The 22,021-nt window shown below is 54.9% G+C and overlaps 1 protein-coding gene across 13 annotated transcripts in view; it reads left to right on the top strand.

Annotated features, from left to right (window-relative positions):
* GMEB2 (glucocorticoid modulatory element binding protein 2) overlaps positions 1-21,409 on the top strand; it is a 40,019-nt gene extending 18,610 nt beyond the window's left edge. For 3 of the 13 annotated variants that reach the window (XM_016938342.4, XM_063802749.1, XM_054674789.2), the window contains 8 exons: positions 3,558-3,655; positions 5,305-5,432; positions 11,111-11,214; positions 13,199-13,356; positions 15,884-15,955; positions 16,345-16,482; positions 16,871-16,993; positions 18,282-21,409. In XM_016938342.4, coding sequence (XP_016793831.2) covers positions 3,558-3,655; positions 5,305-5,432; positions 11,111-11,214; positions 13,199-13,356; positions 15,884-15,955; positions 16,345-16,482; positions 16,871-16,993; positions 18,282-18,922 — 1,462 coding nt within the window. In that variant the 3' untranslated portion in view covers positions 18,923-21,409. Of the gene's footprint in view, positions 1-3,557; positions 3,656-5,235; positions 5,433-8,695; positions 9,000-11,110; positions 11,215-13,198; positions 13,357-15,883; positions 15,956-16,344; positions 16,540-16,870; positions 16,994-18,281 lie in introns of those variants that run through there. The other 10 variants (XM_063802747.1, XM_063802746.1, XM_063802748.1 and 7 more) reach the window with 7 other exon arrangements.
* Positions 21,410-22,021: the final 612 nt, after the last annotated feature.

Here is a 22,021-nt window from a genome sequence, read left to right as displayed (position 1 = left end):
TGTGTGGGGTCAGAGGGACATGTTTCTAGAAATGGAGGTGGGTCAGAGGGACATGTTTCTGGAAATGGAGGTGTGGGGTCAGAGGGACATGTTTCTAGAAATGGAGGTGGGTCAGAGGGACATGTTTCTAGAAATGGAGGTGGGTCAGGGGGCATGTTTCTAGAAATGGAGGTGGGTCAGAGGGGCATGTTTCTAGAAATGGAGGTGAGGTCAGAGGGGCATGTTTCTAGAAATGGAGGTGGGTCAGAGGGGCATGTTTCTCGAAATGGAGGTGGGTCAGAGGGACATGTTTCTAGAAATGGAGGTGTGGGTCAGAGGGGCATGTTTCTAGAAATGGAGGTGGGTCAGAGGGACATGTTTCTAGAAATGGAGGTGTGGGTCAGAGGGGCATGTTTCTAGATATGGAGGTGTGGGTCAGAGGGGCATGTTTCTAGAAATGGAGGTGAGGTCAGAGGGGCATGTTTCTAGAAATGGAGATGGGGTCAGAGGGACATGTTTCTAGAAATGGAGGTGTGGGTCAGAGGGGCATGTTTCTAGATATGGAGGTGTGGGTCAGAGGGACATGTTTCTAGAAATGGAGGTGGGTCAGAGGGACATGTTTCTAGAAATGGAGGTGAGTCAGAGGGGCATGTTTCTAGAAATGGAGGTGAGGTCAGAGGGGCATGTTTCTAGAAATGGAGGTGTGGGTCAGAGGGACATGTTTCTGGAAATGGAGGTGGGTCAGAGGGGCATGTTTCTAGAAATGGAGGTGTGGGTCAGAGGGACATGTTTCTAGAAATGGAGGTGTGGGTCAGAGGGGCATGTTTCTAGATATGGAGGTGTGGGTCAGAGGGACATGTTTCTAGAAATGGATGTGGGTCAGAGGGGCATGTTTCTAGAAATGGAGGTGGGTCAGAGGGGCATGTTTCTAGAAATGGATGTGTGGGGTCAGAGGGACATGTTTCTAGAAATGGATGTGGGGTCAGAGGGACATGTTTCTAGAAATGGAGGTGTGGGTCAGAGGGACATGTTTCTAGAAATGGAGGTGGGGTCAGAGGGACATGTTTCTAGAAATGGAGGTGGGTCAGAGGGACATGTTTCTAGAAATGGAGGTGTGGGTCAGAGGGGCATGTTTCTAGAAATGGAGGTGGGTCAGAGGGGCATGTTTCTAGAAATGGAGGTGGGTCAGAGGGGCATGTTTCTAGAAATGGAGGTGTGGGTCAGAGGGACATGTTTCTAGAAATGGAGGTGGGTCAGAGGGGCATGTTTCTGGAAATGGAGGTGGGTCAGAGGGGCATGTTTCTGGAAATGGAGATGGGTCAGAGGGGCATGTTTCTGGAAATGGAGGTGGGTCAGAGGGGCATGTTTCTAGAAATGGAGGTGGGTCAGAGGGGCATGTTTCTAGGCTGCAGGCGGAGTGCCCTCCTCATAGCTCTCACCCACGACGCCATTAGAGTCCTGCGTCCTGGGCCGGCACCACCACCCCAAGACTCTCCCGTACGCATGGTAACGCTGGTTCCTTCCTGTGGGCTCTCTAGGGGAAAGTGGCCTCATGTACTGGTTTCTGTTTGCATTTCTCATGAGTGTCTTTCCAGGGTTTCTCCAGAGCCCCTGCTTGCGGCCTTTGCGTTTCCCTGTTGTGTTGTGAGATTGGTCTGGAGTGCAATGGTGGGACCTCTTTATGTCATATCAGGAAATAAGTGGTTTGTTGTCCTTATGTTTTAAGCATTTTGCCACCAAGTTCTTTCTTTTCTTAAAAAATTGTTTGTGGTGGCTGGGCGTGGTGGCTCATGCCTGTAATCCCAGCACTTTGGTAGGCCGAGGCGGGCGGATCACGAGGTCAGGAGATTGAGACCATCCTGGTTAACACAGTGAAACCCTGTCTCTAGCAAAAATACAAAAAATTAGCCAGGCATGGTGGCGGGTGCCTGTAGTCCCAGCTACTCGGGAGGCTGAGGCAGGAGAATGGTGTGAACCCGGAAGGCAGAGCTTGCAGTGGGCGGGGATTGGGCCACTGCACTCCAGCCTGAGCGACAGAGCGAGACTCCGTCTCAAAAAAAAAAAAAAAAATTGTTTGTGGTGTTTTTTTTCCTGGCATTGAAAGTTTTTATTTTTATTTTTTAAGGCAAAGTTATCTTTTTTTATTTCTTGGTTTTGTATTGTACGAGAAAACCCTTTGTCACTTTGAAACAAGTAAAAAAAAACATTTTTTTCCTTCTAATACTTTTATGGTTTCATCTTTTACCCTTTTGTCTACAATTTAGTTTTTTATGAGGTTGGGCCATAGTGACTTTTCTTCTAAAATTTTGTATTTTCTGATAGTTTCTATAGCCATATGAAGTAATTATTGTGGAAATAAAACACTTTATTAAAGACAGAAATGGAAGCATAGAATCCTTGCTGGGGCACTCGCTGCCTCCATGAATCCTGCTGGTTTCACCTGCTGGGTTTTTTTTTTTTTCCCCTGAGACAGAATCTTGCTCTGTCACCCAGGCTGGAATGCAGTGGTACAATCTCGGCTCACTGCAACCTCTGTTTCCGGGGTTCAGGCGATTCTCCTGTCTTGGCCTCCCAAGTAGCTGGGATTACAGGTGTATACCACCACGCCTGGCTAATTTTTTTATTTTGGTTAGAGATGAGGTTTCACCATGTTGGCCAGGCTGGTCTCGAACTCCTGACCTCAAGTGATCTGCCCGCCTCAGCCTCCCAAAGTACTGGGATTACAGGCGTGAGCCACTGCACCCAGCCTCACCTGCTGGCTTTACCTGCTGGGTGCCGTTCTGGGTGCTCGCCACCATGAACCAAACAGAAAATGTGTGATCTCGAGACCAGCTTGTCCCCATCAGTGCTCAGACCTGTGCAGCCTCTGCCATTTCTTTTTTTTTTTTTTTTAATTTTGACGGCATCTTGCTCTGTCGCCCAGTCTGGAGTGCGGTGACACAATCCCCACTCACACCTCTCGGGTTCAAGTGATTCTGTGGTCTCAGCCTCCTGAGTAGCTGGGATTACGGGCTCGAGCCACCACACCCAGCTAATTTTTGTATTTTTAGTAAAGACGAGGTTTTACTATGTTGGCCAGGCTGATCTCAAACTTCTGACCTCAGGTGATTCACCTGCCTCGGCCTCCCAAAGTGCTGGGATTATAGGCATGAGCCACCGCACCTGGCCTTTTTGTTTTTTGAGACAGAGTCTCGCTCTCTCACCCAGGCTGGAGTGCAGTGGTGTGATCTTGGCTCACTGCAATCTCTGCCTCCCAGGTTCAAGCGGTTCTCCTACTCCAACTTCTACAGGCATGTACCACCATGTCCAGTTAATTTTTGTATTTTTTTAAGTAGAGATGGGGTTTCACCGTGTTGGCCAGGCTGGTCTCGAACTCCTGACCTCAAGTGACCCTCCCACCTCAGCCTCCCAAAGTGCTGGGATTACAGGCTTGAGCCACCGCACCTGGCCCCTCTGCCATTTCTGAATTCAGTTAGAAGAGTGTAACAGGTCAGCAAAGCGCTGTCAGGAAAATAGTGCCCTGCAGGTTGTGCCCTCCGGGATCCTGATTCTATTCTCTCCTCCCTTCACTTCACCAGGGGCGACCTGACAGAAGATAACATGGAGACAGAAAATGCAGCGGCGGCAGCTGCCGCGGCCTTCACAGCCTCCTCCCAGCTCAAGGAAGCCGTGTTAGGTAGGAAGCCGTCCTAGGTGGGAAGTCTGCCTTCTTGCCGCAGCAGGGACAGGACAGTCCTGCACTCAAAATGAGGAACAGCCAGAGATATACAAGGTCTTTGTTCGGGCTGATTCCCAAGCTGTGTGCCCTTAGGAGTGAGAGGCCAGGCCCCAGGTCCCCCAGGTGGAACCTGCCATGTGTCTGTAATGACAGCCCTTTCTCTGCCCATGACTAATAGGAGAGCAAAGTCACCTGGCCCCAAGTTTGCAGCTCTCTCCTCTTTTGGATTTTGTTTTCTTCTCACTGTTTCAGTACTCTTGTTTTGCCTGTGTCTGTTTATTATAACGATCAGTGAATGGTAGTAAAAAAAGGTTTTGTTTTTTGAGACAGGGTCTTGTTCTGTTGCCCAGGCTAGAGTGCAGTGGCACGATCACCGTTCACCATAGCCTTAACCTCCCAGGCTCAGATGATCCTCCTACCTCAGCCTCCTGAGTAGCTGGGACTACAGGCATGTGCCACCACACCCAGCTAATTAAAAAACTTTTTTTTTTTTTTTTTTCCCAAGAAATAGGGTCCCACTGTTGCCCAGGCTGGTCTCGAACTCCTGGCCTCATGTGATCCTCCAGCCTCAGCCTCCCAAAGTGTTGGGATTACAGGTGTGAGCCACTGACCCTGGCCGGTAAAAATTCTGTTTTTTTTTTTTTTTGAGATGGAGTCTCACTCTGTCACCCAGGCTAGAGTGTGATGGCATGATCTCAGCTCACTGCAACCTCTGCCCTGCAGGTTCAAGCACTTCTCCTGCCTCAGCCTCCCAAGTAGCTGAGATTACAAGCGCATGCCACCATGCCCAGCTAATTTTTGTATTTTTAGTAGAGATTGGGTTTTGCCATGTTGGGCCAGGCTGGTGTCAAACTCCTGACCTCAGGTGATCCACCCACCTGGGCCTCCCAAAGTGCTGGGATTACAGGTGTGAGCCACCTCGCCTGGCCCAGTAAAAATTCTTTTTTTTTCTTTTTTTGAGAGGGAGTCTTGCTCTGTCACCCAGGCTAGAGTGCGGTGGCACGATCTCGACTCACTGCAACCTCCACCTCCCGGGTTCACGCCATTCTCCTGCCTCAGCCTCCTGCCTCAGCCTCCCCAGTAGCTGGGACTACAGGTGCCCGCAATCATGCCTGGCTAATTTTTGTATTTTTAGTAGAGACGGGGTTTCACCATGTTGGCCAGGATGGTCTCGATCTCTTGACTTCGTGATCCGCCTGCCTCGGCCTCCCAAAGTGCTGGGATTACAAAAATTCTTTATAACACTCTTAATATTTTTCTTTTGCCTGAGATTAAAGGCCCTAGAACCTTTAAAACCTTAGGTTTCCCTAGAATTGTTTCAATTAAAGTTTGATTTTATTTTCCTAAGTGGCTCTTCAGTTGAACCATAGTTTAATGGAATTCTGTTAATGTAACGATATTTAAATCTGTTTAGTGAGTTTAACCCTGAAACTCTAACGGCACTGATGGGCATGCCCTGCCCACCTTGGCTCTATCTCAGGCCTTCCTGGATTTTAATTTTTGGTTTCCATGTTGGTAGCTATTTTCTGCATTTTCAGGAAATGCTTTGAAGAGGTTGTAACTGATGTTCTGCTTTTACCCTTCCCTGTCAATGTGCCTGTGAGAAGTGAAGATGGCTGAAGAGGGGGAGAACCTGGAGGCTGAGATTGTGTACCCCATCACCTGTGGGGACAGCAGAGCCAACCTCATCTGGAGGAAGTTTGTGTGTCCCGGCATCAATGTGAAATGTGTTCAGGTGAGCACAGGCTGCATTCAGGGCCCAGGAGAGAGGCCTCATGGCGTCTGTGACTGCTTTGGGGGTGCAGCTGTGCCGAGTGCATCCTGAGGCAGGGTCTCCAGGGCTGGGGAGAGTGAAGGAGGTGCGGGAAGAACCTTCAGGAAGAGGAATTCGCTGTGGCCACAGTGCACTGTGGCAGGGAGGCTGGGAGGCCCTCCCGCCGTGTGGAGGAGGCTGCCCCTCCTGGACAAGGAGCTTTACCCAGCAGATCCAGTGAGAGCTGCTCCAAAAAGGCTGCCTCTTTGGTAAGGATTAGGATGAGTGGGAAAGGTCTTCTCTTTCTGACAATACTGATAGGTCAGGTGCCCAGGCTCACCTGTGGTGGAACAGCCGAAAATGCCAGTGAAGACATTTCCATAAAGCATCTTACAGATGCTGCCTCACACGGGCTAAGAAAGAGGAAGTGCTGAGGCCTGGGGACCTAATGGTGACAGAAATGAGAGGCAGATGGAGTGCCAAGCCCAGCTTTTTCCCTGAGAGCCTTGGCCTGAGCTTGGTTTTCCCAGCCTTGCAGGGCTGGAGATCAGAAGACAAAGCCCAGGGCTTCCTTGAGGTGTGCGTGCTGGGTGGTGACTGTCCCCTCCAAAGCTGGCACCTCCAAGGGTGAATCCACCACATACTCCCATACCTCTTGTCCCTGGCACAGGGAAGGAGACACCCCCTTGAAGATTCATAGGTGGCCTGGATGGTCTGAAAGCCTCAAGCCGAGAGTGTCGTTATCAGTGGCTCCCAGCTGGCAGTTCCCCCAGGAATCTGACAGAAACAAACAAAAAGTACTTTTTGGAAGAATTCACCTTTATCTCAGGTTTCAAGTAATTTCCACAGAACCCTGGACACACAAGAAGTAGTGCTTCTGGAGCAGAAGCCACAGAAGCCACAGGCTGCACAGAAGCCACAGGCCCCACAGAAGCCACAGGCAGCACAGAAGCCACAGGCCCCACAGAAGCCACAGGCAGCACAGATGCCACAGGCCCCACAGAAGCCACAGGCCCCACAGAAGCCACAGGCAGCACAGAAGCCACAGGCCCCACAGAAGCCACAGGCCCCACGGAAGCCACAGGCAGCACGGAAGCCACAGGCCCCACAGAAGCCACAGGCCCCACAGAAGCCACAGGCTGCAGAGTCGGCCCTGCAGCAGCCTCGGCTGTTGGGGTTTTAAGGCTTAGAAGATAAAATCGTTATATTTAATAATTTATTTTAAGAAATAAAAGAGGCCGGGCACCATGGCTTAACACCTGCAATCCTGACACTTTGGGAGGCCGAGGCAGGAGGATTGCTTGAGCCCAGGAGTTCAAGAGCAGCCTGGGTAACATACTGAGACCCCAGTTTCTTCTTAAAAAAAAAAAAAAAAAGAAAAGAGAGCATGAGTAAAGCATAAGTAGATTCTGCAGAAACATGACTAGAGATAGGATTGAAGTCCAACACTTAGTGGATAGGTCTTCAGCAGGTTAGCCACAGCTGAAGAGAGAAGTAGGACTGGTACATAGAAATAAAGCGATTTATTCAGGAAGCACGAGAGTCGAACACATCTATTTGAGTTCTGGAAGGAGGAGAGAGAGTCTGAGAACTTTCATAACTGAGAAGGAGTGGTCCACAGTGCAAGGGCCCTGACTGACCCCAGCCTGGATGAAGACCCCACTGCCTGCATGTAGGGTGGCTTTTAGCATCCAAATAAATAGTGATAGTCATGGGTCATCACTCGAGTAAAATAAAATCTATGAGTCTATATACCTATCTCCATATATTTCATGTTATTTATTTATGTTAAATAAATGCATAGAGAGAAGTAAAGCATGGGAGGAATGATGGGGTCAGAGTCATGAGCAGGTGCTCAGACTAGTTTCAGAGCATCCCTGTAAACCACGCAGCCATTGCAGACGTAAGTCGTAGCTGTGGTGGGAAAGCTGGCAGGTGCCTCCTTAACCCAGCGATCCATCTTCACATCATCAGGCACGGGACAGACCTCCCCCTTGAGCCTCCTGATGCAGTGAGCAGGAGTTCTGTGGTGTTCTTCCAACAGTTCATAGCCTGACTCTACTCATGAGAAAACAGCAGACACTCATGGAGAGACAGCCTACGTTAATACCTGACCCACAAGCTCCAAAAACGTCAAGGTGAAGAAAAACACAGACAGGCTGAGAAGCTGCTCCGTCTTTTTTTTTTTTTTTTTTGAGATGGAGTCTTCCTCTGTTGCCCAGACTGGAGTGCAATGGCGCGATCTCGGCTCACCGCAACCTCTGCTTCCTGGGTTCAAGTGATTCTCTTGCCTCAGCCTCCTGAGTAGCTGGGACTACGGGCACCCACCACCATGCCCGGCTGATTTTTGTATTTTTAGTAGAGATGGGGTTTTGCCATGTTGGCCAGGCTGAGCCCAAACTCCTGACCTCAGGTGACCTGCCCGCCTTGGCCTCCCAAAGTGCTGGGATTACAGGCGTGAGCCACCGCGCCCGGCCTGCTGCAGTCTTAATGGGGACAAAAGCCGAAGAGCAAGGCAGCTGCATGCTCCACAGTCTTGGGCTGGATCCTGCATCAGAAAAAAATGTAGGCTGGGCATGGTGACTCACGCCTGTAATCCCAGCACTTTGGGAGGCCGAGGCGGGTGAATCACCTGAGGTCAGGAGTTCGAGACCAGCGCAGCCAACATGGTGAAACCCCATCTCTGTGACAAATACAAAAAAATTGGCCAGGCATGGTGGCATGTGCCTGTACTCCCAGCTACTCGGGAGGCTGAGGCAAGAGAATCTCTTGAACCCGGGAGGCGGAGGTTGCAGTGAGCCCAAGATTGCACCAGTGCACTCCAGCCTGGACGACAGAGTGAGACTCCATCTCAAAAAAAAAAATTTTTTTTTTTGCAATAAAGGCTATCATTGGAACAATTCATGAATTTGACTATGGACAATGGATTAGAGAATAATGTATGAATGATAATTTCCTGATGCGAGTTGTTCTGTGGCTGCGTAAGAGAAGCTTGTTCTTAGGAAATATACACAAGTGTTGAGGGCCCAGGGGCCCGACGTCTCTGCTTCACTCTCAGTAGCTGCACGTGCACAGGTCTAGGCGGGGGCAAGGGGGCAGACGGGAGCAGGCAGTGAGTCCGGAACGCACGTGTGAGAGCTCCCTGGACTATCCTGGCAATTACCCTGTGAGTTTGAAATTGTATTAGAATTAGAAGTTGGAAACACGAAAGAAATGTACCATAGGTGACATCATAATGAAATTCCAGAAGGACGGGGACAGAGAAGATCCTCAGTCTAGCCAGGAGGAGAGACGGATTGCTCAGGAGCAAGAATCCCGCCGGCCGTGAGCTCCCGAAAGCAGCGCAGGAGCAGAGGTGGCAGCGCCAGAGCCTCACTGTGTGGCGAGTGACGACACCGTGAGGTCGTCTTTGAAATTATGCTGGAAGAAAGACGTTTCCAGAAAAAGACACGAGTTTGCCACCAGCAGATCATGACTGAAGGATGTTCTGAATATGCATTGCAGGCGGAGATAGGAGGCCTCCAGATGGAAGCGCTGTGCTGTGAGGAGGTGTGAAGAGTCGGGGAAACGTGGGTCACCCGACCAGTCCTGTCTATTCAGCATCGAGAGAGACGCCCTGGAGGGCCTCAGAGATGAGAGCAGGGCCACGTGGCTGTGGTCTGGAGGGTCAGGAGCGGGCCGCGTTAGCTCCAGGGGGTCAGGAGCGGCCGCGTTAGCTCCGGGGGGTCAGGAGCGGCCGCGTTAGCTCCGGGGGGTCAGGAGCGGCCGCGTTAGCTCCGGGGGGTCAGGAGCGGCCGCGTTAGCTCTGGAGGGTCAGGAGTGGCCGCGTTAGCTCCGGGGGGTCAGGAGCGGCCGTGTTAGCGCTGGAGGGTCAGGAGCGGCCGCGTTAGCTCCGGGGGGTCAGGAGCGGCCGCGTTAGCGCTGGTGGGTCAGGAGCGGCCGCGTTAGCTCCGGGGGGTCAGGAGCGGCCGCGTTAGCTCCGGGGGGTCAGGAGCGGCCGCGTTAGCTCCGGGGGGTCAGGAGCGGCCGCGTTAGCTCCGGGGGGTCAGGAGCGGCCGCGTTAGCTCCGGGGGGTCAGGAGTGGCCGCGTTAGCTCTGGGGGGTCAGGAGCGGGCCTTAGCGCTGGAGGGTCAGGAGCGGCCGCGTTAGCTCTGGGGGGTCAGGAGTGGCCGCGTTAGCTCTGGAGGGTCAGGAGCGGGCCTTAGCGCTGGAGGGTCAGGAGCGGCTGCGTTAGCTCTGGGGGGTCAGGAGTGGCCGCGTTAGCTCTGGGGGGTCAGGAGTGGCCGCGTTAGCTCTGGAGGGTCAGGAGCGGGCCTTAGCGCTGGAGGGTCAGGAGCGGCTGCGTTAGCTCTGGGGGGTCAGGAGTGGCCGCGTTAGCTCTGGGGGGTCAGGAGTGGCCGCGTTAGCTCTGGGCTCTGGCAGCTCTGGCAGCTCTGGTAAGCGTGACATGCTCAAGCTCCTGGAGCCACTCAGGAGAGTACAGCATGTAGCTTCCTAGCTGGGAGAGGAAAACCTGGGGTGAGAAGAGTAACAAAGGTGAAAGCAAGAAAGGAAAGAGGCAGGCCTAGGAGGGGCAGGGAGGTGAGGCTGGCTGAGCCCAGAGCCCTAGGTAGGATCAGGCCCTTTGGGTGCAGTTGAGTTTACTAGGTGTGAGCCACGTTGGGTAGAAGTGATGGCCGGAAGCAGCCTCAGTCACAGCCAGTGCAGCCTTCCTGCCAGGCTCCGACAGTGGCCAGAGAATCTTCTGGATTCCACCTTCTGGACTTCTATCGGATCTCCCTGATCAGCCGCATGAGGGAGAGCCAGAGACTGGCTGGGCTCAGTGTTCCCGTCTGTGGCACGGGGGTCATGAGAGGGTGGGCTCAGGGATTGGGAACATCACTTCCTTCAGCAAGCTAGACTTGGGCACGGCCCGGGGATGGAGGCGGCCCCCGTACTCGGGCCTCCTGGGTCCAGCTGCAGAGACCTCGTGACTCCTCCATCCCCAGCCTGCTTGTTTTCTAAGTAAACGCAGTTTTATTCCAGTTTTTGGTTTCAATAATTGCTTGTGTAACAAGATTGAACAGGATATTTTACCTTCTCAGTTTCTCTGAGCTCCCACATGGGTGAAATTAGCAAGCAGGAGGGTTCCCCTGGCTTAGAAACAGACGAGTGTGTGTGTGTGTGTGTGTGTGTGTCAGAGTGAGAGCAGGTGCCGGCGTTTGCTGCACGGGGCAAGGTGGTGTCAGGAGGGACCTGAGGAAGGTGGCGTTCACAGCTCCACCCATGTGCTGGCATCTGTTGCCATCTGCGATGTAACGTATGCAATAACTTGTATTTATAAAATACATTGCACAGAAGCAGTTTGCTTAGTCTGCCTGGAGGAAGAGAAGGCCACACACCTTCTACCTGGTGTGGTCAGCCCAGCCCTGTCTAACCCCAGGCACACAGCAGCTTGGCCCCCTCAGGGCTGGAGGAGACGCCACTCCCCACTGCAGCCACCGTGCCTGTGGGTCATGTCCTTGTTTTACCTGAATGCTCTGTAGGAGACCTGCACTGGTCAGAGCCGTGCCATGGCGCTCTTCCTGCCTTGCGCCCCTGACTCAGGGTCGGGTAGGAGATGGGGGCACCCTATGTGGTGTCCCGGCCAAGCTTGACCCACGTGACTGTGTCCCCCACAGTACGACGAGCATGTAATCAGCCCGAAGGAATTTGTGCACCTGGCCGGGAAGTCCACCCTGAAGGACTGGAAGAGAGCCATCCGCATGAACGGCATCATGCTCAGGTGGGCGCTGGCGCAGGGTCAGCCTCCCTGCTGGAAGGGGCCCTGGCAGCTCTTGCTTTCTTGTGGGGTTTTGGGATTTTGAAGATGAGGCGTATTTTAGATGTGGTGAGTGCTGACAACCTCCCGGGTGGCTGCTGTACCTGCTCACACCCAAAACTGTAAACCTGTCTCCCACACTCCTGCCAACAGGGACACTATCAGATTTTTAGAATTGTTTTGTCAGTCATTTAAATTTCCACCAATTCTTTACCTGAAGGCACTTGTGGCTGTTTCACCGTTGTAAAATAAAGGGTTGGCTGGGCACGTGGCTCACACCTGCAATCCCAACACTTTAGGAGGCTGAGGCAGGAGGATCACTTGACGCCAAGAGTTTGAGACCAGCCTGGGCAAAATGAGACCTCATCTCTACTAAAAATAAAAAAAAATTATCTGGATTTGGTGGCATATGCCTGTGGTCCCAGCTGCTCGAGAGGCTAAGGTGGAAGGATCACTGGAGCCTGGAAGTCAAGGCTGCAGTGAGCTGTGATTGTGCCACTGCAATACAGCTTGGGTTACAGAGTGAGACTCTGTCTCAAAAAAAAAAAAAAAAACAAGAATAAAAAGGGAAAGAAAAGGGTCTGTTTCAATTATGCATTCTGAAAATAAAAAATAAAAGGTATAATCTGGTATTTGTGCATCAGATTTTGGCCTTTTATGTTACTCCTTATTTCTGTCCTTTCTTTCACTTTTTTTTTTGAGAGGGAGTCTTGCTCTGTTGCCCAGGCTGGAGTGCAGTGGCATGATCTTGGCTCACTGCGAACTCTGCCTCCTGGGTTCAAGCGATTCTCTTCCTCACCCTCCCCAGTAGCTGGGTTTACAGGTGCTCGCCACCACACCCGGCTAATTTTTGTATTTTTAGTAGAGACGGGATTTCGCCATGTTGTCCAGGCTGGTCTCGAACGCTTGACCTCAGGTGATTGACCTTCCTCAGCCTCCCAAAGTGCTGGGATTCCCGGCATGAGCCACCGTGCCTGGCCTTCACTTAACTGTGAATCATAAGCCTCAGTCTTGGTCTTTGTGGGCCTGGCCTCTACCTCGCTTCCCAAGGAGGGCCCCTGCTTTGTGCTGGAGTCAGAGTTTGAGACCTCACGAGTGACTAGCCCTGGGTCCTTTCCCATGGCTCAGGTCCTTTCCCTGTCCAGCTGAACTGGCCTCTGATTTTCTGGAACGTGGCTGGTGGCACAGCTGTGGGGACCACCGGCCAGGTAGGCAAGTCCTGAGCTGACCACAGAAGCATTAGCCTGTGTGTGTCTGAGGTCAGTGCTGCCCAAAGATTGAATGAGGCTGGAGCCTCTGACCCTCGTTTCATGGGTCGAGGCAGGCTCGTCGAGACACACAGGACTGAGACCCTGGACCTCCGGAGAGGCAGAAGAGAGGGCCCTGGGAGGGCGGCTCTCAGCAGTTTGGGCCGTACGAAGCCTTCCTGGTAAAGATGAGGATGAGCGGCAGCCATGGCCGTTGGTGCTGTCCTGCGCCCTCATCACTCTTCTTTGCTGTCTCTGTGCCTTTAGAAGGAGGAAGGTTCTCCTGGAAGTGATTTCCCACCTTCCTCTGCTTCAGAATGAGTCACGCATGATGCAGGTGGACTGGGCCCACCTTTGTTAGCTGTGGGTCACTCCCTTGGGGCTGGGGTAGTGGGACATCCCAGAAAGGCCCAGCCCCACAGACTCTGACGGGCACCTCCAGGACACCCACTGGCCAGCGCTCGCCCCCTTCCTGGGGACAGTGCCATGGCGTGGGCCTGGGCTGGCTGTTTCTTCAGCAGCAGGGTCCTGCACGCCGAGCTCACACTAAGAGGGAAGCAGAGCCCACCCTGCCCTGTGGAGCTGCCAGCACCTCTGCTAGGACTGCCCCACATGGGTGGATGGCCCAGGTCAGGGTGGGCGGGCCAGGTGCCTTCGGCTCTGGGGCCAACCTGGACGCTCCATGCCACCGTCTGTCACAGGAAGATCATGGACTCCGGGGAACTGGACTTCTACCAGCACGACAAGGTCTGCTCCAACACCTGCCGCAGCACAAAGATTGACCTCTCAGGAGCCCGTGTGTCCCTGAGCAGCCCCACGTCGGCCGAGTACATTCCCCTCACGCCTGCCGCAGCCGACGGTAGGTGCACAGGGCTGCTCGTCCTGACCCAGCCCCACCCTGGCCATGGCCACAGAGGGTGACATGCCCCTGGGTGGCCTCCCTGGCCCCAGGTGTTTGCTCACGCCAGGACTGCCGGTCTCCTGCCTGGGACCCTGAGTTGTCTGGGATCAGCCTCCTCCTTCCTCACAGAGGAGATCTGGCAGAATTGCTGCTTTCATTGACAAGGAAGATTGAAGCACTTTTCTTTTTAAGCCATTTTCGTTGTAATATAATAACTCACTTGTGGGGAAGGGTATAGCAAGTAACAGAGAGTGACTGGGCGCCCACCCAGCCCCCTCCCTCCCACCCCCACGGCCCAGCCCCAAATCTGGACCCGCTTCCCTCCTGACCTGGCGGTTCACGGAACTGCGCGCCTGTGCTCCCGCCTTCCGTGCTGGGTGCCTTGCTGCAGGTATTCCTGCCACTTGGGTTTTTGGGTGACGCTTTAGATACTGTTCCACGTTGGTGTCTGTAGCTCTAAACTGTGGAGAGGTTGTTCCCTAGAATTCTTTCCAGCTTTATGAATAGAGAAATTTTTCTTAAAACTACAGTTAGGCTGGGTGCGGTGGCTCACACCTGTAACCCCAGCACTTTGGGAGGCCAAGGCGGGTGGATCACTTGAGGCCAGCCTGGCCAACAGGATGAAACCCTGTCTCTATTAAAAGTACAGAAGTTAGCCGGGTGTGGTGGTGCATGCCTGTAATCCCAGCTACTCAGGAGGCTGAGGCAGGAGAATCGCTTGAACCCAGGAGGCGGAGGTTGCAGTGAGCTGAGATCGCTCCACTGCCCTCCAGCCTGGGCGACAGTGTGAGATTCCATCTCAAAACAAAAAAACTGAAGTTAAAGTGAAGTTAGGTCCTGGGCTCCCTGGTCACATCTCTGGGTGGTCTTTGGTGATGTGTTTCCAGCAATGCCACGTGCATTGTCCCTAAGCTGCCACTCCGCATTGCTGGCCAGATTGTGTTCCTGTGTGCCCAGGGACGTCCTTGTTGTTGGCCCAGGTGGGACCCAGTTGAGTCCTGTCCTGTCCCGCTGGGTAGGAGAGTGAGGCCAGGGCACTAGGGAGGCCTCACCCTTCTCCTGGGCCCCCTTCCACGTCCTGCTGGGGCAGCCTGGCAGGTTCAGTGCTGAGTCCTGAGAAGCCCAGGACACTTGGGCTGCTGTGGTCAGAGGGGCCGGGTAGAGCCCAGCCTCCTGTCTGTCCTCCCCAGGGCCTCCCCAGCGGCTCCACCGCGTTAGTGTTGGCCCTGCCTGACCGCCTGCCAGGGAAGGAACTGGGCCTTCCACGGCCTGTAGTCAGTGCCTCACAGCTAGGCTGAGGCTCAGCTCTTCTGAAGATGATTTGGGTTCTTTAACCTGAAATCTCTGAGAACCATTGACTTGGCTACTGTGCAGTTAGTAAAAGATGCTGTGCCAGCCCCAACTCGGAAAAACGACTCATTCACGCCCCAAATAATTCCAGATGTGTAATATGAGTCATACTCACCACTGCCATGTCTTTGATGAATGTGGAAAAGGCCAGTATTCCCAAAACATTCAACTGCTTCCAGGTCGTTGGTGGTGGTGTTGGAGACGGAGTCCTGCTCTGTCGCCCAGGCTGGAGTGCAGGGGCCTGATCTCGGCTCACTGCAACCTCTGCCTTCCGGGTTCTAGCGATTCTCCTGCCTCAGCCTCCCGAGTAGCTGGGATTACAGGCGCACGCCGCCACACCCGGTTGACTTTGTATTTTAGTAGAGACGGGGTTTTGCCGTGTTGCCCAGGCTGTTCTCGAACTCCTGACCTTAGGTGATCCACCCGCCTCAGCCTCCCAAAGTGCCTGGATTACAGGCGTGAGCCACCACATCCGGCCCCGGGTTTGTTTTTTAAGCCAGATCTGTGTATAAAGTCTCTATCAGCAACGCCCAAAATGGCCACATATGAACGACACACCCAGTCGTGTTCTGCAGGCGCGAGAGAGGGACCCACAGGAAGAGCCAGGACGGTTTCTGTCTCTCAAAGCCCCACTTGTTCTGGTGTAGAAAAATGGAAACATGATAGATACTGAGATTTATGATGACTTCAATGAAGCATCACTTGAAGAGGCGAGGTGAGGGCAAGCCCCACGGGCGACAGACGCAGCCGCAGAGCTCTCGGTGGGAAAACAGGTCAAGCAGAAGGATCACCTTGTCTCGCTCCTGACGGTCCAGTCGAAAGTGCTTGTTGAGTACAATCGTAAATGGACAAGAGGAGGAAAGTGTTGAGGATTTGCTGAAATTGGGTGACGAGTTCAAGGGATTTGTTTCTGCGTTGTTTCTCCTTTGTATGTTTGACAACGTCTGTGATTAAAAATAGCCATAAAATATAAGGCAGGTACACTTTGGCTGTACTAGTGTGTATCCTGTGTTTGTCAGTTTTGTGAAGACAGATGGAAAGGTTCAGAAGGTGGTGTGAGGAGGGCGGACAGGGTATGTGGGGTGTGGGACTGTGGTCCAAACAGCACTCACCCGAGGTTCCCTTTCGGCTGCAGTGAATGGGTCTCCTGCGACCATCACCATAGAGACCTGTGAAGACCCTGGCGACTGGACCGCGGCCATCGGAGGTACGAGGTTCCTCCTTGTGGGCTTCTCACAAGCCCTGGCGGGGTGGTGGAGTCTCTGCCCACCTCGGGCCACACAGGGGCTCCAGGAGTCCAGGTGGGGCCGGCGGGGTCTTTGTGGAGAAAGGCCTGGCTCCAGCAGCATTGTCGTGGGCGCTCTGAGGCTGACCTGCTAGATTTCGGCACTGTGGATGTGTCTGGGCAGTGCAAGCCCCGCACAGTGCCAGGCAGTGTCTGTGGATGTGTCTGGGCAGTGCAAGCCCCGCACAGTGCCAGGCGCTGCCAGCTCTGGCATAGTGTCCTCGTGGCTGTGGTGATGTCCTTGTGGCTGTGGTGGCTGCCCCGTGTAGCAGCACTTTCCCTGCCCGCTGAACCCACTCCTTCCCTCACAGATGACACGTTTACCTTCTGGCGGGGGCTGAAGGACGCCGGCCTGCTGGACGAGGTCATCCAGGAGTTCCACCAGGAGCTGGTGGAGACCATGAGAGGCCTGCAGCAGCGGGTCCAGGACCCTCCCCTGCAGCTTCGAGGTGAGAAGCTGCATCTTCCCTCTTGCCGGCTCCTCAGCCCAGGAGTGTCTGCAGGAGGTGAGGCCACTGGCCCTCCTGCCCCTAGGCCCTTCTGTGTTGCTGGGTTGGAGGCTGAATCTAGGCTTGGGACTCCTGCTGTGCTGAGGCTGAACTTGGTGGGAGGATCGCCTTGATGTATCTCAGTCTTCTCCCTCTGAACTGAGCTCCTGGCTGGCTGGGTTCCTGAGGAGCAGCCTCAGTGGTGGTGTTCTCACTCTCTAGGAAGGGCCCGGGCGCTCGCCGAGCGTCCGCGTGGCTCTCTAGGAAGGGCCTGGGTTCTCACTGAGTGTCCGCGTGGCTCTCTAGGAAGGGCTTGGGCTCTCACTGAGTGTCCGCGTTACCCTTTAAGATGCTGTACTCCTCAACAACATCGTGCAGAACTTCGGCATGCTGGACCTGGTGAAGAAGGTGCTGGCCAGCCACAAGTGCCAGATGGACCGCTCGCGGGAGCAGTACGCCCGGGACCTGGCAGGTACGCTGAGACCACCCCCGCCCCGTCCCCTGGGCGGTAGGCTGAGGACCTGGAGCCCACGGGCTCACCCCACGGCTGTGCATCCACATGCACTTCCTGGAGTCACCGCCACCACGGTGAGCTTCTCCGCACTGCTGTTGTGCGAGGAAAACAACCTGAAGCTTAAGTGAGGTAGTCAGACCTCTCCATTGCACTAAGCTTACATTTACCGACATTTCTGTGATGAACCAAGTAGTTATTTAAGAGAAAATGACAGAGGCCAGGCGCGGTGGCTCACGCCTGTTATCCCAGCGCTTTGGGAGGCCGAGGCGGGCAGATCACTTCAGGCTAGGAGTTTGAGACCAGCCTGGCCAACGTGGTGAAACCCCATCTCTGCTGAAAAAAACAAAACAAAACTGGGCATGGTGGTGCGCGCCTGTAATCCCAGCTCCTCGGGAGGCTGGCAGGCAATTGCTTGAGCCCAGGAGGTGGAAGTTGCAGGGAGCCGAGATCACACCACTGCACTCCAGTCTGGGTGACAGAGCGAGACCCTGTCTCAAAAAAAAACAATGACAGAGAATGGGAAGGGCTGGTCCTGACCCCGCTCAGAGCTCAAGCCCCTGATATTGGTGCGTTTCCTCCACGCTCCTCTTGGGGTCTGTGCTTACTGTGTGTTCACTGTGTGTGTGTTCAGTGTGTGTGTGTTCACTGCGTGTTCACTGTGTGTTCAATGTGTGTGTATTCAGTGTGTGTGTTCACTGTGTTCAGTGTGTGTGTATTCAGTGTGTGTGCACTGTGTGTTCACTCTTCACTCTGTTCACTGTGTGTGTTCACTGTGTGTGTGCACTCTGCGTGTGTGTGCGCATGTTTATGTTTAAACACATGTGCCACATGTGCTGCTTTTCCTCCTCTCGATCTTAATATGTCACAAGAGCAACTTTCCACGCTGGGTGTGTGAAAGCTCATGCGGGGATCTGAGACGGCATTTCCGCGCTTGCACGCAGGCCCTGGGTCAGTGCAGGAGGATCTGAGATGGCATTTCCGCGCTTGCACGCAGGCCCCGGGTCAGTGCAGACCCTGGGTCAGCACAGGCTGGTGTCTACCCCGAGGGCCATCTTGGGCCCCGTCTCCCACAGACCTCACCTTTGGCGGCCATGTGGTCATCTGGGTTTGTGGCATCAGGTGAGCAGACCTGGGTTGCCACTGACCCAGGGGCCACCCAGATGGTATGGCGTGTCTGCCCCCATCCCCTGCATGCCGCCTTCCATGCCCCTGTCCCCTGTGTGATGCCATCTGTCCCTCCCTGCAGCCCTGGAGCAGCAGTGTGATGAGCATCGTCGCCGAGCCAAGGAGCTGAAGCACAAGTCCCAGCACCTCAGCAACGTGCTCATGACGCTGACGCCGGTCTCCCTGCCACCGCCTGTGAAGCGGCCCCGGCTTGCACGTGCCACATCAGGACCGGCCGCCATGGCCTCACAGGTGCTCACCCAGTCTGCCCAGCTGGCGCTTGGCCCGGGCGTGCCCGTCCCCCAGCTGACCAGCGTGCCCCTTGGTAAAGTGGTGTCCACCCTGCCGTCCACCGTCCTGGGCAAGGGTTCCCTTCAGGCGCCCCCCGCCAGCTCCCCGGCCTCCCCGCTGCTCGGGGGATACACAGTCTTGGCCTCTTCCGGCTCCACCTACCCCAGCACAGTGGAGATCCACCCGGACGCGTCCAGCCTCACGGTCCTGAGCACGGCCGCCGTGCAGGACGGTAGCACGGTGTTCAAGGTGGTCAGCCCGCTGCAGCTGCTCACGTTGCCTGGCCTGGGCCCCACCCTGCAGAACGTGGCCCAGGCCTCGCCCGGCTCCAGCACAATTGTGACAGTGCCCGCAGGGGCTGCCCCCGGGCCTGAGGAGCACACGGCCACCATTGAGGTGGCTACCATGGCAGAGGACCATGAGCGGAAGTAGCCGACGGGAGGGCGAGGCCCCTGGGATGGACAGGGCTGGCTGTCTCTCAGCCGCGGCAGCAGGGAGCGGGCAGAGGCCGCAGGGCTGGCTCGGGCAGGTGGGTCACGTGGGCTGCAGAACCAAAGAGAGGAATCGCCAAAACAAATCACGAGAAGAGAGAAGGGGACAGAACAGCGAGAGCAACCTGGAAAATCGGTCTTCAGGTCCCACGTTTCCTCCCCCTTTTTTCTTGGGAAATATATTTTTCCATCTGTTGCTTATTAATACTGTTTACACATTGGGCCTTGATCAGGAGCCAGGTGGGCGGGGGCTAGGGGGAGCCTGGGTGCAGCAGAGACAGAGGAAGCAGAGCCAGGTGCCGAGCGCGACCCTGCAGGTGCTGGATGCGGTGCAGCAGGTCACGAGGCCCCCGTGTCTGCACCCAGCCAGGTCCCTGGGGACGTTACTAACTCATGACTTGGGAGCTGAGCCCAAGTGTGAAACCTCTGGATCCTATGGATTTGGTTTCTTCCCACAGTTTTCTGTAGGTTTAGTGTGGTTGGTGCCCCGTTCTCCTCCTGTTGGGAACATGCACCCGGAGCTTGGGGTGCAGATCCTGATGGGTGCCTGCCTCCCCCGCCCCCAGCCGGTGCTCAGGTGGCCCAGGGGCCGCACAGACGAGGCGTGGTCCAGGCATTGTTGCACATGTACTGAGGGTGTTTTTAAGTGAATTGCTTAGTAGGCTTCTAGGAAGAGTCAGATTTATAGCATTTTCAACCAAAATAATGGTGAGTGCCTAGGCTTCCCGAGTTAGCTCTTTGGGTGGCCGCTGAGCCCCTGTGAGTGCACTTGACCGGGTGCGGAGGTCCTGGGCAGCCTGTCCCTGAGCCGGCCCCTCCCAGGGGTCTGAGATCCGTGAGGTGTGTCCCTAGGGCTTCAGTCCTGGGGCAGAGGCATAAACAGAACCAGTCACTATGGAGGTTGAGGGTTCCCGTGTGGGCCCTTCAGCTTGGGCTGCTTGGCCACGGAACAGCCCTTGGATCCCTGGCCCCCGGCCCCCATGCAGCCCCTGGGCTGGCCCTTGGTGGTCTCTGTCCAAGGGAGAGCCCCTGGGTGTTCAGGAGGCTGCCCAGGGTGGGCTGCTCAGGGCAGCTGCCGAAGGTGGAGCCCAGAGCCTGTCTGGAAGGGCTGTCCGTGGCTGTCCTGAGACCTGGCCTTGGACTCACAAGGAAGACCAGGCTGAGGCCCCTCCAGGCCAGGGTCCTGGGGCAGGCATCTCAGGGAGCAGCCAGCCCAGGCCTCCTGCCGTCTCCAACAGGGCATGTCCCGGGAGGACCCTGAGTGCCAGATTCCCCTGGACGCTCCTGCTGATTCTGTCGGCAGTTGAAGGCCCGTCTGAGGCCCCGCAATGCGAGGGTCCCGTGTCCCACTTCACTGCTCCGAAGGGAACTGGCTGGCTGTCCGTCCAGTGAGCGGCCCAGACCCCACCTCTGCGCCATTGTCACCAGGGCCCTGTCCTGGCTGCCCTCACCCATGTCAAGCTACTGAGGCTGTGTCTTGCTTGTTTTCTCTGTTACACTTTCGTTTGCTGTTGTCACAGTCAGCTGGTTTCGGCGTGATGTTGACCTTTTGATGTACATACTCCGTTTTAAACTCATTTCCACTCTAGTTGAGTTCTGCAGCATGCAGCGGTATGACCCTACGGGGGTCAGGAGGGCCCTGTAGCCCCCACCCACCAGCTCAGAACCTGTCACTAATACAGCTGCCTGGGACCCTGGGACCCGCAACCTTCCAGCTGCTTCCCTTTGTCAAAGTCACGAGTGCGTCTGCCTTGACGGCCCTCGTCAACAGAACTTCCAGTGGGTTGTGGGTTCATTTCCTTTCTTTTTAAGAACAGGGTTGGGACCTTTTCTGCCCCTGCCCCTCAGCTATTGAGGCATTGGGAGAGGAAGTTAATTTCAGAGCCATACAAAAATAAGCCACAACCAGCTTCAGAATTAATTCCCAATCCCCCATTCCACCAGGGCTGGGAGCCCATTCCCAGTGCTTCCCAAGGCCCTCGGGGACGTCTACCGCCAACCCAGCTGCTTCTGGCAGGGGCTCCGAGCCCCAGCGTGGGGAAGGGCCCTGGAGAAGCCCTCATCCTCGTGGGAACCACACTGCAGTGGGTGGGGAAGGTTGTCGTCAGCACCGCCCCCGGCTCCTCCAGGTCCTGCTGGCTCCTCGGGGGCAGGGTTCCCTGGACCTCCCAGTTCTGCGCCTCGGGGCCAGCCAGTACTCAGAGAGGGGGACCTTCTCCACCACGTACAGAACACGGGTTTTCATGGCTGCCTTTGGTTTGGTTTTCTGAGAAGATAGGATTGGATTGGATTTTGCAGAGGGTGAGAACTTCTCTGTGCCTGCTCAGAGGCGCCCTAGGGAAGGGCCATGTTTGAGTTTTGCTTTGTATGTTGTTTTGCAAGTATCTGCCTGGTACTTTGATTTAAAATAAAAACAATTTTCATAGTTTGAGTGTCTATATCTTGGAATGAAGTGTGGAGAGAAATCAAGTCTATAAACACGCCCAACGCAAACAGCGCTGGCTGCCACCCCCGCCCCGGACCACTCACACCCACATGCTTCGTTCTTCCAAGTGTGGCCTGGGGGCTTCAGGACCCTTCCAGGGTGTCCCGAGGTCAAAGCTGTTTTCATCACAGCAGGTGCCCTGTGCCCTTGTCCTTCTCTCCCCAGCACGCGTCGGAGTTTTCAAGAGGCCTGGTGGGAGGATCATGGCCATTTTAGTCGTTAGTGCTACTGTAACAAAATACCGCGGGCTGGGGGGCTTGCAAGCAACAGAGGTTCATTTATGCAGTTCTGCACGCTGGCAAGTCGGAGATCAAGAGCATCAGCCGATTCGGTGCCTGGTGAAGGTTTAGAATCAGCCGATTCGGTGCCTGGTGAGGGTTTTGAATCAGCTGATTCGGTAACCCGTGAGGGTTTTGAAGGTGTCCTGCAAATCGCTGGAGGACAATAGTAAGAACAGCCTGGGCCCCACCTTGACCCGAGGCTGGCGTCGGAGGCACCGCCGCTCACAGGTAAGGAGACCTCTCAGTGGCACAGGGGCCTGCGCCCGCCAGTCAG

This window comes from Pan troglodytes, chromosome 21, assembly GCF_028858775.2.
Source record: "Pan troglodytes isolate AG18354 chromosome 21, NHGRI_mPanTro3-v2.0_pri, whole genome shotgun sequence".
Lineage (NCBI taxonomy): Eukaryota > Metazoa > Chordata > Mammalia > Primates > Hominidae > Pan > Pan troglodytes.
The sequence above is the reverse complement of the archived record's forward strand: the minus strand, read 5'-3'. Positions and strand labels throughout refer to the sequence as shown.